Source organism: Pristiophorus japonicus, chromosome 2 (genome assembly GCF_044704955.1).
Source record: "Pristiophorus japonicus isolate sPriJap1 chromosome 2, sPriJap1.hap1, whole genome shotgun sequence".
NCBI lineage: Eukaryota > Metazoa > Chordata > Chondrichthyes > Pristiophoridae > Pristiophorus > Pristiophorus japonicus.
Window position 1 is genome coordinate 210290012 of NC_091978.1, and position 18830 is coordinate 210308841.

Genomic DNA, 18830 nt, shown 5'->3' on the forward strand with positions numbered 1-18830 from the left:
TTGGGTCACCTTTAATTGTACCCTGTGCAAAGTAAATAGTGGTTAAAGAAAAAGACCAATGTCCCTTTCCCCCACAATTGTTTATTCTTGATGTCACTGAGTTGAACTTTTATAATGACACATCAAGGAGAGCTCCACACAAAATTTCAGTTTCTGGGTTGACTAATCAGAAAATTTGAAGCGTAAAAGACAGCAACAGGGGAGGTTTGTGACATTTAGGATTAAGTTGGTGATGCAGTGTGTTTGAGTCCTGATCTGCCATAGGCTAAGTTGGCTGAGGCCTGGGAGCAGCTTTACTGTCATGGAGATGGCAAGATCTTGAAGATGGCAAGGAGAGAAGCAAGCAAGGGAAAAACAAAAAGGAGAAAATACTTTGAAAAATGGCACAGAAATAAAAGCAACTTAGATTTTTATAGCACTCTACATAGAGAGAGCTATCTTTGCATTTTGCAGGACATTAAAAGCCTTGGGTTTTAAAATAGTTTAATCAATCAATACAATTAAGTGGCAGTTCCATGGAAATATACTTCAACTTGAGGCTGAGTTTGTAAAAAATCTAACTGGTTGCACAAATCTAAACCATCCAGTCTAATTCAGTTCCCCAAAGAATTTGATCACATATTTCAATATTTCAACCACAAATCTTTCGACTGTTCTAGAATAACTGTGTATTGAAAGGCTGTCCCTGAACCCCTTTGTTGGTTGTGAAAGAATGGCGATTTGGGGTTGAAATAATATGAATTATGCTGATATCAATATTCTGAGTTCATTGGAATACTTATTGTCACTTTTCATGTAAAAACTCAATTTTTGAAACTAATTTAGCCTTATTTTGTCTATGGCCCTGAATTCGCTGTCCCTATTGGCGCGTACGAGGTGCGCATGAGCCCATAGGGGCCACGCAAGTTCCGGGTTTAGGCATGAGAAGTGCATGTGCCTAAACCCGGAATTTGCGATCTGTCAAGAAGCCTCCGATCGCAAATTCTGGGCCTCTATGTTTGACAGGCTGAGGAAGAAATCCAAGTTTCCAGAAACTTCTGTTTCATAAAATGAACTTTAGCACTTTAGCAACAGCACACAATGTCAGGCAAGGGGCAGAAATTAATTTCCATCGTTCAGAATCCAGTGAAAAGTGAGAGTTATTTCCTGTTCTATTAGTGTGACACTTTTATACATTGGAATGAAATCACTTGTAGTCCAAGTACACATTTCTGGAGTAACGTAAGTTTTCATAAAATAAAGCATGTTGATGACATTACATTGCTAAAGTAAATTAATATCTACTAAAGTAATATCTGTAACCAGTCACATTATAGATATTACTTTATATACTGCATTGCTTCAGAAATAATTTAATATGCATAAGTAATTTGTTTTACTTTCCGGACTCTTGAAACCCTTTCATATCAGTTCAATTATGCATCTGCTCAAACTGTGCCGCAGTTAGAACACAATAATTTGGACTGGTATAACCTGATTTTAAAAAAGTAATTGGAGACAGCAACTTGGTATGTCATTGTTCTTTTTGTAATATATGTGCACTCAGATGTAAACAAAGGGTCAAGTCTCCATGCAGCCATGTGACCTTCTCAGCAGGAAAAGGGGAGGGGGGAGGGCGGGGGTCATTCAGGGAGGCTCCCCCTGGCAGTGACTATTTAAAGTATATGAAGTCGAAGAGTTAATGCGTGTCAACTCATCAGTATGTTACCAAATATCGAATATTAGAAACACTTCGATAAATGATTTTAACTGTTTGATTTCTTTGTGAAACAGTCATCTAACGATAGCTTCAGTATGATGGGATGCTATTCCAGATCCCCAGGAGGCTCCCTGTTACTGGTAGAGTATAGCTTCCTTGTATTAATATGAAAATTTATGAGGAGGAAATCATTTTTGCTTGTCTTTGAAAAACAACACTCAAGGTTTTTTTTAAAACAAAAAAATCTGGTTCCTGAGAGCTGTCTAACTCGACACAGTTACTTAATTTTATTCTTAAAAAAAATTTATTTCTGTTATTCCACGTCTTCTCTATTTGTAATTTTAATCTTAGGAGTTTGACACTTCAATTTAGTTGAATGGTTTAGTCATTGTTAAGGATGCTCTTTAAAAGTGAATGAAGCAAGCGTGCTGTTTAAAGTGTGAGTTTTAGAAAATGCAGCACTGCAGTGTAAAATATTCCTTGCAGGAGGTATTTTAGTTCAGGCAGTTGTTCAACCACCTATATGCTAACAAGTCTTGCTGCCAGGTTCCTGAAGGGTCCTTGCTGGGAAAAATTAAAACCAAACCTCAGACCTCTCTGTCAGCTTGAAGAATTATAATTTTGCCAGTCTTTGGAGCGGACAGGAAATGACCCATTCACAAACTGATTTTTTAAAAACAAGTTTTTCTGCCTAGAGCTATCCGGTCTTTCTCTTGCAGTAGAGGGCTCCAGGAGCATTTCCCAGTGTGTTCTGCTGGTAGCTTGCCTGCACTGTAGCCTGAAGCCCATGTGCACTGCATGGATGTTGATGTTACAGTGTGTAGCTTGATTCTCTGCAAGCATCCAAGATGTCCAGCACACCTCATGACCCTTTCTATTCCTCTCCTTTTGGACCATTTTATAGGAGACACACGCCATACGTGGTACAGCCAGACTATCGGATATATGAGCTGAATAAGCGGCTGCAGACTCGCACAGAGGTAAGTCCTTCAGCCTTTTTAAAATAGCACATAGTACTTCAAATGTGGTTTGGGGATAATTTCATAGGGGCTCATTATGCTGCTTGAAGTATTCCATTATATCCAGAAACACATGGCTATGATTTTTGTAATTAAGTTATGTGGTCTCTCATTATCTCTTGATGCAAATTAATTGTTTAACTTGATAAAAGCTGCCGCTTCTTCACAGAATTTAATCAAGCCAAGAAATGAGGCATTTGTTTTTTTCCCAAGGTTGATCCTCCTAATATGAAATGTTCTTGATTTGGGGAGTGGGGTTCGATGATTAAGCAATTTTTAATGGAAGGAAAAAGCTATCCCACATTTCTGAAGAGAAACATTTAATTTAGATTTGCATTGGAAGAGTACTTGTGTTTACACTGAAATGATCACAAGCAACACAGTGGGGGAGCATATTACTGGATCAATGACAGCTGGTTGTCTGATACTTACTGTAAGTAAGAGGTGCTTGGAATGGCTCTCTCTGTTGTATTAGGGACAGTAATAAGAGGCTGAAATGGAAGTTTGCCTTTCCTGTTGTAGTGCAACAGAGCTTAGCTAGTCAAATTTAAGGAAGTGACAAGGAATTTACAGTAAACAGGCAGATCTGTTAATTAACAAGAAAATCAGACTTCTGTCAGACACTTGCTCATAAGTTCACTTTTTAATGTGTAAAGGCAAACAAGATATTTATCGCAGAACTAAATTTTCTAAACAAAGTAAATTATATAATGCATGTAAACTGATGTATTGTAAACATTACTGTGTTAATCTGAGGTGAAAACAAGCTCAGGTACTGATCGCAATTTATTTTGACACTGAATAAATCTTCATTTCTTTTGCTTGTTGGATGTATTTATGTCCAGTGGCAGGACTTTTACATTGATTAATCAAAATCAAATCAGGATCCTCTCCCTCATTACATAGATTATACTGCGAGTAGAACATATGATGGGAGAGAATTGCTGTATTGGAATGATTTGATGAGCTTTAGCAAAATCTAGAGGGTTTCGGTTTGTATAATTGTTGCATTACAAAAAACCTTTCTATTTTTGAATAGTAAGGGTTAGCTGGACCAGAGTCTGTGTGCACAACATTGCTTCAATATGTTAACATTCTGCATTCAGCTGGGTTTATATTTCTTAGTGTGATTGGAATAGCCTTACTTTTCTAAATTCCTGATTGTTTTTGATAGTTACTTACCAATGCCAGGTTGATTTCAATTTTATTTACCAGGTTTTCAAAGTTCATTTCTTTGTATTTGCTTGTGTGTTTTTAAATGTTGATTTTAGGCAGGGTGACTAACTTCAGTGTTTGATATTTTTTATGTGTACTTAGTTTCATTAATGTACTGTAAATATAAACCGTTGTTTTACACCAAATTCTTGTCGTAATAGAGGCATGTGGTATATACATGTTCTCTCCTCGAACTCGTATTGCTAATGTTGTTGAAATTGACTAATTTCTAGAATTTTAAGTTTAAGGGGGAAAACATAGAAAGGCCAGAGCATGAAAACTGAACTTTCATAAGTGTTCTTGGAGCATAACGTACAAGATATGTATGTGTATTTTGGCAAACGTATTTGATGATGAAATAATTAAAAAAATATTGGGAGTACAGTAGTGTCAAAGTAGTTACATTTCTGTTGTTTGCTGTGAGTTGCTGTGCCAGTGTTGGAGTGCGAACAGCAGTTAGGAGATGTTGACGACAGATTGCTTTTTATTCTCCATCAAGCTAAACCAAATGATGGTCAAGTTCAGCAGTTCCCAAAGTGCAGATTAGTCATTATTCAGCAACTTCGTCAATCTTTATTAAATGTAGCAGATTTAATGAACTCACTGTAATAGTTCAGATGGTATTTACCAAACAATCAAGAAAAGATGTATTGTAATGAATGTTATATTTCCATGATTATTATTCTTTTGTCAGCAGCAATTTTATCATAAATAGATTAAAAAGAGAACTTTGAATATTTTTTATTTCACATTTTAAGAGAAAGGTGGTAACAGTACAGTACCTAGAACAGTGTCTTTTCACCTCTGAAACTTGGGCTTCAATTCATTTAGAGTTGGAAGTCTTCTCAATTTTTTTTTCTTAAAATTAAGGTAATTCATTGTTCCTTTACCTTTTAAAAAATATATATCCTTTCCATAGTTTAGTACTTTTATGTGTTATCTGGAAGCCACTTGGGTTGACTCCTGGTCCAATTCTTCTTCTCCCCAACCTGGTGGGAGAACTTCTCTGCTTGCCACCATCATAGATGCTGATGCTGATGATGATCACCACATGGGTACTTGTGGCATTGCTGTGTTAGTGCAATGTGAAGTCCCACAATGCTGCTGTAAATTGCTTTGATTAGGAATTGAAATGATATGAACTTGTGGTCTCTGTCCAGCTCAGTATGAAAAACTCCTCACATTTAAGACTGATTTGTGTTAGTTGGGTAATCTTGCTTGTAAATAAAAGAACAACGCTTACAACTTAGAAATGAAGAGCAGTACATGGTTGGACTAGAAGTTCTGAGTTTGGGACTGAGGTGACGATTTGGGAGTTAATCATTAGTTCAAAATCACATCATAGCTGACCTGTGAGTTCCTGACGTTGTCACAGGGATACATAGTAGAACAAGTCAGTTACACGGAATGGTCTTCACCCTTGTTTACAACTGCTGAAGATAAACTAAAACATGGCCCCCCCTTTATTTTTGAGTGAGACATTAACTCTAGATTTTTTTATCTGATCTTGGAATGTGCGTCATGCTGGCAGAGCTGTATTTATTGCCCATTCCTAGTTCCACTCTGAAGGTTGTGTGGTCTGTTAAAGGGCATTTAGTGCAAACCGCAGGACTGGACTCGTGTGTAGGCCAGACCAGGTAGGTTTGGCAGGTTTCCTTCCCTGAGGGCGTTGGTGAATCAGTTAGGCATTTATATTTATCTGTCAGTTGTTCTTGGTCACTTTTCTGGTGCCAGCTCACAGATTACCAGATTTATTGAATTCCATTTCACAACCTGCCTTGGTGGGATTTCGACTCATGATCTCTGGGTTTCTAGCCCAATGCCACAACCACACGGCTACTATACAGTTGAAGTTTTAGGTCAGGTTCCCAACAGATCCAGGCAAATTCCTGCTTTAAAAGATTTCTTTTTCATCAAATAAAAGCCTAGACATTGCGAACTGAGTGACACAGTGGATGACTCATTGGGCTTTCACCTTTGTGACCTGGGTTCAGATCTTACTCTGACTTCCTGCTCCCTTGACCATATTCCCACCAAACTGCTGACCACCCAACTTCCTTTTCTGGCTCCCATGTTAGCTGACATTGTTAACGGTTCTCTCTCCTCAAGTACTGTCCCCCTCTCCCTCAAACCTGCCGTCATCACACTTCTCCTCAAAAAAACAACACTCGAACCCTCTGTCCTTGCAAACTACCACCCCATCTCCAACCTCCCTTTCCTCTCCAAAGTCCCTGAACATGTTGTTGCCTCCCAAGTCCGTGCCCATCTTTCTGCAATTCAATGTTTGAATCTCTCCAATGTGGTTTCCATGCCTGCCAGAGTACCAAAACAGCTCTTATCAAAGTCACAAATGATATCCTTTGTGACTGTGACAAAGGCAAACTATCCCTCCTCGTCCTTCTTGACTTGTCTGCAGCCATTGACATGGTTGACCACTCTATCCTTCAACGCCTCTCCACCATCATCCAGCTGGGTGGGACTGCACTCGCCTGGTTCCATACTTATCTATCAAATCATAGCCAGAGTATCACCTGCAACAGCCTCTCTTCCCACTCCTGCATCGTTACCTCTGGCGTCCCTTAAGGATCTATCCTTGGCCCCCTCCTATTTTTCATTTACATGTTGCCCCTTGGTGACATCTTCCAAAAACACAGCATCAGTTTCCACATTTATGCTGATGACACCCAGCTCTACCTCAACCTCACTACCACTTCTCTTGACCCTCCATGGTCTCTAAAATGTCAGACTGCTTGTCTGACATCCAGTTCGGGATGAGCAGAAATTTTCTCCAATTGAATATTGGGGAGATCAAAGCCATTGTTTTCGGTCCCAGCCACAAACTCCGTTCCCTAGCCATTGACTTCATCGCTCTCTCCAATTTCTGTCTGAGGCTGTTCACAACTTTGGTGTCATATTTGACCCTGAAATGAGCTTTCGACCACATATCCGCAGCATAACTAAGACTGCCTATTTTCACCTCCATAACATCGCCCGTCTCCGCCCTTGCCTCAGCTCATCCGCTGCTGAAGCGATCATCCATGCCTTCGTTACCTCTAGACTTGACTATTCCAACACACTCCTGGCTGGCCTCCCATATTCTACCCTATGTAAACTAGAGGTGATCCAAAACTCGGCTGCCTGTGTCCTAACTCGCACCAAGTCCCTCTCACCCTGTGTTCGCTGACCTACATTGGCTTCCGGTTAAGCAATGTCTCGATTTCAAAATTCTCACCCTCCCTATCTCTGTAATCTCCTCCAGCCCCACAAACCCCCCCCCTCCCTGAGATGTCTGAGCTCCTCTAACTCTGCCCTCTTGAGCATCCCTGATTATAATTACTCAACCATTGGTGGCTGTGCCTTCTGTTGCCTAGGCCCCAAGCTCTGGAACTCCCTCCCTAAACCTCTCCACCTCTCTACCTCTCTTTCCTTCTTCAAGATGCACCCTTAAAACATACCTGTGTTAATTTCTACTTATGTGGCTCGGTGCCAAATTTTTTATCTGTGAAGCCCCTTGGGACGTTTCACTACGCTAAAGGCACTATATAAATACAAGTTGTTGTTGTTGTCTGCTAGCTGTAAGGGTCCTATGTGCAATGGGTTTGGGCAGGTTGAACCCAGATCCTGGTGGGCATAGCCTTGCAGCACAAAAGTGAGAAGTCACAGGGTGGAAGAAATGTCACTCTGGTACTGTATGGGATGCTGTTCTGAGTTTAGAGTGGAGGGATTTTGTTGGGCCAAGTCGGGGGTTTACTGTGCATCTGGCTGTGATTGATGCTAACACTGAGTGTCTGAATATGGGAAGAGTTCTATTTCCCAGCATGAAAATCTCTCTCCATTGGAAGCATAATAATCTAAAACAAAGCCCAGACTTGAAAGATTGACTTGGTCACATCATATATACAGCCACATGACTCTTTAAGGTGCTCTTCCTCATCAAGGCAGGAAGGGGATTTTTGAACAAGGATAATTCATTCCAGCCCCTGTAGTCTGACAGTCCCCAATTAAGTAAACATGCCTGCAGTGCTGCGAGAGTTAAGAAAAAAAAGACCTTGTGAGTTTCGAGATATTTAACCCAGGGTAATAATTTGGCTTGATTGAGTCCAACTTGTTTGAGGCTTTAAAAATGGATGAAGGGTTTGGGATCAATAAAGACTTTTCCCCTTTTGTTCAATACTCTGCAAAACTATTCATAGCTAAAAATTCAAAGTTTTGTGATTTTGTATTTCCCTGAATATCAGTACAGCACCTGATAAAATGAAGGGCAATGGAAGGGTGTTACATGACAGACACGTATGAGATCTATAAGTTGGTTTGAAGCCAGTGCATGCATGACTGATGAACTTGAGTTTCTGCTGTGTAAAATAAAAAAGATAGCTGTTAACATATTTGTGTGCTGGTTGTGCAAGAGTGACAAACAGAGGGGTGACAAAAAACACACGCACCTGCCTTCAGAGGTGGACAGGTACATTTCAGAATTGTTTTAAATAGTGTAGTATTTTGCAGGGTGCAAGTGTGTTCACAGGGATCTAGAAGACTGAGAGTAGTTTGTACATAAGGTAAGACCATAGATGGGTTTCTAATGACATCAACCTGCAAAAGCAAAACTCAAATGACTTGTGATGTCATCAGGACCACAAACTGCGAATGTATTCTTAAGTCTTTTTATTTCATTTAAGACTTGGCAATCACTATGGCCCAGCCATAAGTATTCTGTCTATTGGTTCTGTATATTGAATGAGCCAGTATTTATTAATTTACTTGTTCTATATTTATGCCACTGGGAAGTTGGGGGAGGGAGGGATGGAATTTACAACGTGATGAGCAAAATAATAAGGACAATGAGGTGGGAGGAAAGGGTGTTGTTAGGATGACACAATCCACAAGTTGCTGGAATTTTTTCTATTGGGGTACATATAGTAATGCTAATCAAAAACAAAGCCTGAAATAACAGCATCCTCCTCTTTACCCCCGCCACCCCCATTCCTGACAGATATTGTGCCTATGGAAAACAACATGACTTTCACCTTATAGTACTCAGCATCCTAATGTGCTTTGTTAAAGCAGACAGCAGTATTAGTACAAAACTAATTCACATCGTCCATGCGTCATTGATATAAATTACAAACAGTAGTGGTTCCAGAACTGAGCCCTGGGCGCCCCACTCAATACCCCCTCCCCCCACTCCGACATAACTCCTTTAACAAATACCTAATGTTTCCTATGCTTCAGCTAGTTTCCTATGCAGTCCCAAGATTTATCCCAAATCCCCACAGCTTTGAGCCTAATTAATAGCGTTGTATGTGGAACCTTGTCAAATGCCTTTTGGAAGTCTAGTTACACTATGTTGTATGATTTTGTCGCTTGGGTTACCACTTTCTCAAAGAATTAAAGAAGGTTGGTAAGGCAGGATCATCATTTAAAGCACTGCTGATTGCTGGTTGCTGGTTTATTCTACAGATGATCCTGAAATTTCCTCCTGATAATTTCTATTATTTTACACCCAGCTAAAATAACTCTCATGGGTCTGTAGTTGCATGTGTATATTTTGTTACCCTTTTTGAATATGGGCACCAAATTATCCTGTATCTTCTCAGTCATCATCATAGGCGGACCCTCGAACGAGGATGACTTGCTTCCACACGGGTTCACAGATATTTCAATGAAGGACCCGATGTTCCAGTCCTGAATTCCAATTGAAGGGGTGGAAGATGCCTGTGCGTGTATTTTTTTAACGTGTGGTGACCGTTGCACATCAGCCACCACACGGGCTTGACAGAGCTAGGCCTTTATCCAGTGGCAAGGATTAACCAGGACGACTGGCGATCTGCTCTGCTGCATAGACCGAGTGCGCACACATATCGCAGTGTGAGCTGGCCCGTGCTGCCTTTGGGCTCTCGGCTCTTTTGAGCCCCGTACCCTCATTCGCTGCACCTCCGCCACGATCTCTCGCCGCTCCTCCGCCACGATCTCTCGCCGCACCTCCGCCACGATCGTTTGCCGCTTCTCCGTCACAAACATTCGCCGCACCTCCGCCACGATCTCTCGCCGCTCCTCCGCCACAAACATTCGTCGCATCTCTGCAACGATCTCTCACCGCTCCTCCATCATGATCTCTCGCCGCTCCTCCGCCACAAACATTCGCCGCACCTCCGCCACGATCCATCGCCGCTCCTTTGCCACAAACATTCGCCGCACCTCCGCCACGATTTCTTGCCATTCCTCCGCCATGATCTCTCGCCGCTCCTCTGCCATAAACATTCGCTGCACCTCCGCCACGATCTCTCACCGCTGATCGGCCCTGACTTTCCCGGTCCTCCGCTGTACCTGGGCCCCGCCGATGTTCCTGCCCATGCTCCAAACGGTGACCTGGGGTTTGATGATGTTGCCCACTTCAAAGCCGTCGCACACTTGTAGCAGCTCGTGCTGGAAGCTGTAGTGGTACGCTCTTTTATCCTCCCGACCTGTGGTGGTGTCCTCTCACAGGTCAGGCGGCCGCAATGTTCCAGGCCCGCGCTCCTGCTCTTTTATATTCCCGACCTGTGGTGGTGTCCACTCAGTGTCCTCATAATGATTGTCAGTACCTTACAAACCTGCTACTTAATCTCCCTCAGTACTCTGGGATAAATACTATGCATCCCTTGAGATTTATTTGTTTTTATTCTGTTAGGCTGTCTATAACTTCTATCTTGGTTATGTTAGTCATTTATTTTGCTTTGGTTATCTTTGGTTGGGAAGGATCTGTTCCTCACAACTTCCCTAGTGAACACTTAAAGAAAATGTGGTGGAGGTGCCCTTGCAAAATTGAAAGAAGCAGTATCTTCGTAGTGCCATCAAAGACCCAGATGCAATGATTCTCATGCTGAGTATGTTGCAGATGGGGAAAGGGGAGAAAATATAAAATAACCTTACAAAAAACATTGTTAATTCAGAGCATTATGTAAGCCAACAGTGTTTGTTGGTGAACTGGAGATCTACGATTACCATCACGGTTCGCTTCTGAATGCTAATCATAGTTGGGCATTGGATGCATATTCTGTGAATTACCTGGCACATTACCAACAGGATTTCAGTCGAAGTGCTGATAGTAACTGGCATCAGTGTAGCTGTGTTAAAGTTATAATGCAGCACAAGTTCAATGTGACAGATTTAAGTGTTTCCATGTTCGAGGTGAGATCAAGACCCTCCAGATGTGCCTTGTACATTTGTAGACACTAACCTATGCTGTATGCGGCTACTCCCTGCCTGTCAAGGAGTTAAAAGCCATCCGTCTATTATGGATATTGGCATCCTTTGTAAACAAAGTGATGTTAACCTCAACTGTAACCAAGAATATAAAATTAAAATGAATTGTGTTTACATTGAGATTTTAGGTTAAGTAAAACCACGAAACAAACTTGTGGGATGTGAATTTTAGCTTTAATATTGCTGCAACAAATAGTGACCTGAGGATTTGATTTGTGTGTGTGTTTTTGTGTAATTTAATGCCATGCATTGTTTCCGAATTGAATCAGTAGGAAACATTCTCTAGATCTCTCCCATTGCCTGCTCTTTAGCTATCTGCTAAGAACAGTGCTGGAGCACCATTCCAGGGCAGCATGCTCTGACACTGGAGTTCCTTATGTGCCGATTGGGAAAGTTCCACTGCTCACTGCCGATACAGAAATCACGTGCACGTGTATAAAGAATGTGTGTACGATTTCCTGCAAACACTTGAATTCATCCCCCATAATGTTAGTTTGTTGCACTGCATTATTCTTCTGCAGGACAAATTGGTGATCTTGGCTCAGGTAGAGACTTGGGCCCAAGTTTCCCCCCCCACCCCCCCACCCCCCTCCCCCCCCGGTAAAGATGACGCACCTCCGTGAGGCGCTCCGACTTTCTAGATTAAAAAGGGCCCCGAAAAGTTACCTTCCAATTCTTCCCACTCCTCAGGACGTCTTCGGTCTCGGCGTGGCGCAGCACATCCAGTGGGGGGTGGAGCCAGGTCCCAGTGCTGAAAACAGTGCCGGGACCTCTGTACATACGCGCTCGAGTGTGCGCGCATGTGCAGTAGCTCCTCGCAGCCTGAATCTCTGCGATGCTCTGCAGGCTGTGTGGAAGGGCCCGAAGCACGCCGCCCCTAGCCCTGGCTGAATGGGCTCCCTCATCGGCGGCCCGCTGTGTTCCCTAAGGTAGGACTTATATTTTTTATTTGTTATTTATTGCTTGATTGCTTATTACTTTGGTCTTGGTACTTTAGGTGCAGGGTTCCTTCTACTTATTATTTGTTAATTAATTGCTAATGTTACCATTTGCAACCTGTATCATACCACCACCCTAGGGCCTTGGGAGCACTGTATATAAGCAGCCCTCCCATGCTGTACCGCACTCTGGAGTTTAATTAAAGGAGCTAAGGTCACACTTACTCATTGCATACAGTACTCAGTTGTATCGCTTTATTATGAGCGTAACAATTGGTGACAAGATAACGAACAATCACGCGAAAATGCAAACAACTGTTGGGATCCTGGCGAAATTCTCAGAAGGGGACGATTGGGAGGCCTTCGTGGAATGACTTGACCAATACCTCATGGCCAATGAGCTGGAAGGGGACGAGAACGCTGCCAAATGAAAGGCGATCCTCCTTCCTGTCTGTGGGGCAACAACCTATGGCTTCATGAAGAATCTTCTATCTCTGGTGAAATCAACAACCAAATCCTATGAAGAACTGTGTATGCTGATCTGGGAACACCTAAATCCGAAGGAAAGCGTTTTGATGGCAAGGTATCTATTTTACACATGTCAGCGGTCTGAAGGCCAGGAAGTGGCGAGCTACATCACCGAACTAAGGCGCCTTGCAGGACATTGCAAATTCGATGGATTCCTTGAGCAAATGCTAAGAGACTTTTTTGTGCTTGGCATTGGCCATGAGGTTATACTTCGCAAACTATTGACTGTTGAAACACCGAATCTGAGCAAAGCCACAACGATAGCCCAGGCATTTATGTCCACTAGCGATAACACCAAACAAATTTTGCAGCATAAAGAGGTTTCGGCTAGTACTGTACACAAAGTAATGTCGTTTTCAGACAGGAATGCATATGGCAGAATGTACACGCCGGTAGCAGCATGACCTCAGATGACCCAGAGTCCGCCATCTATCGTTAATGCGAGGCAGTTAACACCTTGTTGGCGCTGCGGAGGTGATCATCGAGCCCATCAATGCCGCTTCAAACACTGTGCAAAGGCTGTGGAACAATGGGACACCTCCAGCGAATGTGCAAACAAGCTGCAAACCCTGCAAACTGCCACGTTGCAGAGGAAGATCGATCCATGGCTGAACTAGAGACTCGAACCGAGGAGGCAGAAGTGTACGGGGTACACACCTTCACCACGAAATGTCCACCGATCATGTTAAAAGTTGAACTGAACGGAATTCCAGTATCCATGGAACTGGACACGGGTGCGAGTCAGTCTATCATGAGCTGAAAGGCCTTCGACAGGCTGTGGTGCAACAAGGCACACAGGCCCAAGCTGAGCCCCATTCACATCAAGCTAAGAAAGAGCTGATCCCTGTTATTGGCAGCGCAGAAGTAAAAGTCTCCAATGATGGAGCAGTGCACGAACTCCCACTATGGATTGTGCCAGGAGATAGCCCCACACTGTTTGGCAGAAGCTGGCTGGGGAAAATCCGCTGGAACTGGGATGACATTAGAGTGCTTTCATCTATCGACGACGCCTCTTGCGCCCGGGTTCTGAGCAGGTTCCCGTCGTTGATTGAGCCAGGCATTGTAAGTTTCTCAGGGGTGAAGGTGCAGATCCACTTGATTCCCGGTACATTGCCCATCCACCACAAGGCATGGGCTGTGCCATATATGATGCGAGAGAAAGTGGAAATTGAGCTGGACAGGCTGCAGCGAGAAGGCATCATCGCGCCGGTGGAGTTCAACGAGTGGGTTAGTCCGATTGTTCCGGTTCTCAAAGGCGATGGCACGGTCAGAATTTGTGGGAACTATAAAGTAACAATTAGCCATTTTTCGCTACAGGACCAGTACCCAAGGCAGATGACCTATTTGCGACCCTGGCTGGAGGAAAGACATTTACCAAGTTGGACCTGACCTCAGCCTACATGACGCAGGAGCTGGGGGAATCTTCAAAAGGCCTCACCTGCATCAACACGCACAAAGGTCTGTTCAACTACAAGAGATGCCCGTTTGGGATTCGTTCGGCCGTGGCAATTTTCCAACGGAACATGGAGAGCCTGCTAAAGTCGGTTCCGCGCACCGTGGTCTTCCAGGACAACATACTGGTCATAGGTCAGGACACCATAGAACCTCTTCCAAGTTCTGCAAGTGTTCTAATTCGGCTAGATGGCGTGGGACTCAGGTTGAAATGTTCGAAGTGTGTTTTCCTGGCGCTAGCGGTCGAGTTCTGAGGAAGAAGAATCGCGGCAGACGGCATCAGACTCACTGACGCCAAGACAGAGGCCATCAAGAATGCGCCGAGACCACAGAACGTGACGGAGCTGCGGTCGTTCCTGGGACTCCTCAACAATTTTGGTAATTTCCTACCCGGGTTAAGCACCTTGCTAGAACCCCTACATGTGCTACTGCACAAAGGAGATGACTGGGTATGGGGGAAATCACAAGAGGCTGCTTTTGAGAAAGCCAGAAATCTGTGATGTTCCAACAAACTGCTTGTTTTGTATAACCCATGTAAACTTTTAGTGTTAACTTGCGATGCGTCGTCTTACGGGGTCGGGTGTGTGTTACAACAGGCTAACGAATCGGAAACATTGCAACTGGTCGCCTATGCGTCCAGGAGTTTGTCCAAGGCCGAAAGGACCTACAGCATGATTGAAAAAGAAGCTCTGGCGTGCATTTATGAGGTGAAAAAAATGCACCAGTATCTGTTTGGTCTCAAGTTTGAGCTAGAAACTGACCATAAGCCGCTCATACCTTTGCTCTCTGAATAGCGATATTAATATCAATGCCTCTGCCCGCATCCAAAGATGGGCGCTCACGCTGTCTGCATACAACTATGTAATTCGCCACAGACCAGGCACAGAGAACTGCGTTTATGCTCTCAGTCGGCTACCATTGCCCACCACCGGGGTGGAAATGGCACAGCCTGCAGACTTGCTCTTGGTGATGGATGCATTCGAAAATGAAAAGTCACCCGTTACAGCCCGCCAGATCAGGACCTGGACCAGCCAGGATCCTTTGCTTTCCTTGGTTAAAAAAAACTGTGTTCTCCATGGGAGCTGGTCCAGCGTCCCAGCAGAGATGCATAAAGAGATTAAGCCGTTCCAGCGGTGCAAAGACGAAATGTCCATACAGGCGGACTGTCTTTTGTGGCGTAATCGCGTGGTTTTGCTTCAGAAAGGCAGGGAAACGTTCATACGCGGCCTACACAGTACCCGCCCAGGCATAGTAATGATGAAAGCTATAGCCAGATCCCATGTGTGGTGACCCAGCATCGACTTAGACTTAGAGTCATGTGTGCGCCAATGCAACACTTGCTCTCAACTGAGCAATGCACCCAGGGAGGCACCGCTAAGTTTGTGGTCATGGCCCTCCAAACCATGGTCTCGGATCCACGTTGACTTTGTGGGCCCATTTCTAGGCAAAATATTCTTGGTTGTTGTGGATGCTTATTCAAAATGGACTGAATGTGCAATAATGTCTGTAAGCACGTCCACTGCCACCATCAAAAGCCTACGAGTCATGTTTGCCACACATGGCCTGCCTGATGTCCTTGTCAGCAACAATGGGCCGTGTTTCACCAGTGATGAATTCAAGGAATTCATGACCCTCAATGGGATCAAGCACGTCACATCTGCCACATTCAAGCCCGCATTCAACGGCCTGGCAGAATGAGCAGTCCAAACCATCAAGCAAAGCTTGAAACGTGTGTCGGAAGTCTCCCTGCAGACCCGCATGTCCCGAGTCCTGCTCAGCCACCGCACCAGACCCCACTTGCTCACCGGGGTTCCCCCAGCCGAGCTGCTCATGAAAAGGGTGCTCAAAACAAGGCTCTCTCTTGTTCACCCTGATGTCCAAGATCACGTCGAGGGTAGGCGGCATCAACAAAGCATGTACCATGATCGCGCAAACTTGTCACGCGATATTGAAGTCAATGACCCTGTATTTGTACTCAATTATGGACATGGTCCCAAATGGCTTGCTGGCACGGTCATAGCGAAAGAAGGGAGTAGGGTGTTTCAGGTCAAACTGGCCAATGGACTAACGTGCAGAAAGCATTTGGACCAAACCAAATTCCGATTCATAAACAGCCACAAGCAACCCGAAGAGGACAGCACCAACTTCGACCCTCCAACACACACACTCGTGGCAACCAACATCATGGTTGACCACGAAGCTGAACTCACCATCCCCAGCAGCCCGGCAAGGCCGGCTGCCTAGCAGCCCAGTGAAGAACTGACCAACACCTGCATTTGTACCTAGATAATCGACAAGGAAGCAAAAAGCCCCAGATCGTCTCATCCTATAAATAAGTGTACTATTGACTTTGGGAGGGAGTGATGTTATGTATGTAACCCTAGGCAACCAGTGTCATACCGCCATCAGAGGGTCTACGTATTGGAGTCCCAAGGGATCCCAGCATCCCTTGGGAGCACTGTATATAAGCAGCCCTCCCATGCTGCACCAGCACTCTGGAGTTTAATTAAAGGAGCTAAGTCACACTTACAACTGAGTACTGTATACAATGAGTATCACTTTATTATGAGCCTAATAGCTTATTACTTTTGTGCTTTATTTAGTGCTTTGTAAGTCTTGGTGCTAGGTGCAGGTCCTCTCAGCTTCCTTATATTTTTTATTGTTATTGAATGCTTATTTTTGTGCTTTGTTTAGTGCTTGGTGCTTTAAATGTATTTATGCTTCTTTAATGTTGTTGTGAAGGTGTTTAGTGCTTTGCAAGGTCCTCTCATTTCCCTTCCCCCCCCCCCCCCCCCCCCCGCCCCCTGCCCCCCATCTCTGGCTACCTGCGCTGATTTCTTAGCTCACCGCAAGGTTTTTCTGTGCAGACACAAGTTGCCACATACGCTGGTCTAAGTTAGTTGGAGTCATTTTTAGCTGTCTAAACTTGCTTAAATGGCCAAAACAGGCGTAAGTGGCTAGTAACGCCCTCTTTTGGAAAAAAAACTTTTAAAAATCCTAACTAACTCACTTACACTGGAGCAAATTAAATGCACAGAATTGCGATTTTTACGATACTACAAAAAAAATCTAGTTGCTCCAAAAAAAAACAGAGCAACTCTTGGGAAACCTTGGGCTCAAGGGAGGGGGGCATTAGCTGTGCCTCTAATTCTGACAGTACTTCACAATCTGTAGTAGCTGCCTACATTGTTGCATTGGCAGAGGCTGTTGAGATGTCCAGGATTGCTTCCCTCTTCTGTCAGCCTGGGCCCATGATGTGCTGTTCAGGAGGCTGCCAAAGCAAGAAAATGAGTAGGAAAAAAAATCAGAAAAATAAGTCGACCATTTTCAGTACATTAACTTTCAAATATTGAATCAATTTTCTGAATAACAGGATAGTGAACTGAGTAGGCAAGCTGGCCTTTTCTTCTTTACTTGGTCTTTTCTGTAAATCCGGGATCTGGAAACAGTACTCAGTCTGAGAACACGCGAGCTTCAATATTTTTACACATTTTTGGATTTTTCTAAGACTGCAACACTGTCAGCACAGCAGTGAACATATTTAATTCTGAGACATCCAGGCAACAATCACTGAAGCTCATGGTATAATAGCCAGCTTATGCCGAAAGACCCATTGCGATCTGTGATCCCTATTAGAATGACGGTGTGCTTGTTGATTGGAGCTGCCCTATTTAATTTGCTTGGTGGCTTATTGTTTGTTAAATTGCACATATGCTGAACAGTGCTTGCAGATATCTCTATGATTATTTCATATAATAGGGAGGGGGACCCCTTTAGTGAAAGTGTGGTGAGCAAAGTAGAAAATTGTACATGCGGGGCAGATTGAGCTGCGAATCTATGCTGATGTACTTAAAATTTTGGGTGAGCATACCTTTTGAACTGGGCCAGCATTACATTGATGACAGTTCAGAGAGTGCAAGATGGATCATTTAATATGACCATCAGAGTTTTGTCTGAATCTGAGCTCCATTAGCTGCTGTAGATATTGTAAAAAGCACATTAATCCAATAGGCTTTGACTTACAAAAATGGGGAAACAAATTACCAGACTGTTAATATTGCACTGGAATTTTGTTAACTTTTTCTCTGCCTGCTCAGTTAGATGGGTACTTGGGTTGGTCGGGAACATTGGCAGGCATTCCAGTGTAATCAAAAATGATATTCCATCACATTGAGCTCTGGCAGCTGCACAAGGCAAGGAAAGTAGCTCCTTGGCTTGTTGATGTGCTGTCCCAGTTGCAGATAATGGCTTGAAAGTGCATTGCAATGAAATAGTGTCGGGGAGAGAGAGGACAGTGACTATTGTAATGGAAATGAAATGTGGAGCAAGACAAATTCCCGTGAATGTAATGTGTCTCTCGGGTAAATAAATAAGCAGATATATGGGCAACTCTAGTGCCAAACTGATAACAGCCCATTGCAAAGTGTTGAAGTTTGGGAGAAGGATCAAACATACCAAGAACAAAATGTCTTGTTTTTGAAGGGGGGAATTGTTTTTAGTTGGATGATTTTATTTGTGCAGAACTTCTTAATACTTGGTGCATGTGTTACACATATCTCCTCTTTTGTACAGACTATGATATATTGTGAAGTATTTAAAAAGGGTTGTCAAAACACATTTTTTGTAAGTCCCTGTTTTAGTCTGATAGATATACTGAAGCACTTGATACATGAGTGATTTGCACACTTATTCCTTGTCCATGTTCTCAGTCCTTCTGTTTCGATGATGTGAGCAAAA

General features: G+C 43.5%; 1 protein-coding gene across 7 annotated transcripts in view; it reads left to right on the forward strand.

The window, feature by feature from the left end:
* LOC139243687 (LIM domain-binding protein 2) overlaps positions 1-18830 on the forward strand; it is a 776895-nt gene that overhangs the window by 301010 nt on the left and 457055 nt on the right. For 6 of the 7 annotated variants that reach the window (XM_070870833.1, XM_070870835.1, XM_070870844.1 and 3 more), the window contains exon 1: positions 2257-2679. In XM_070870833.1, the coding sequence (XP_070726934.1) occupies positions 2548-2679 (132 nt within the window). In that variant the 5' untranslated portion in view covers positions 2257-2547. Of the gene's footprint in view, positions 1-2256; positions 2680-18830 lie in introns of those variants that run through there. The other variant, XM_070870836.1, reaches the window with a different exon arrangement.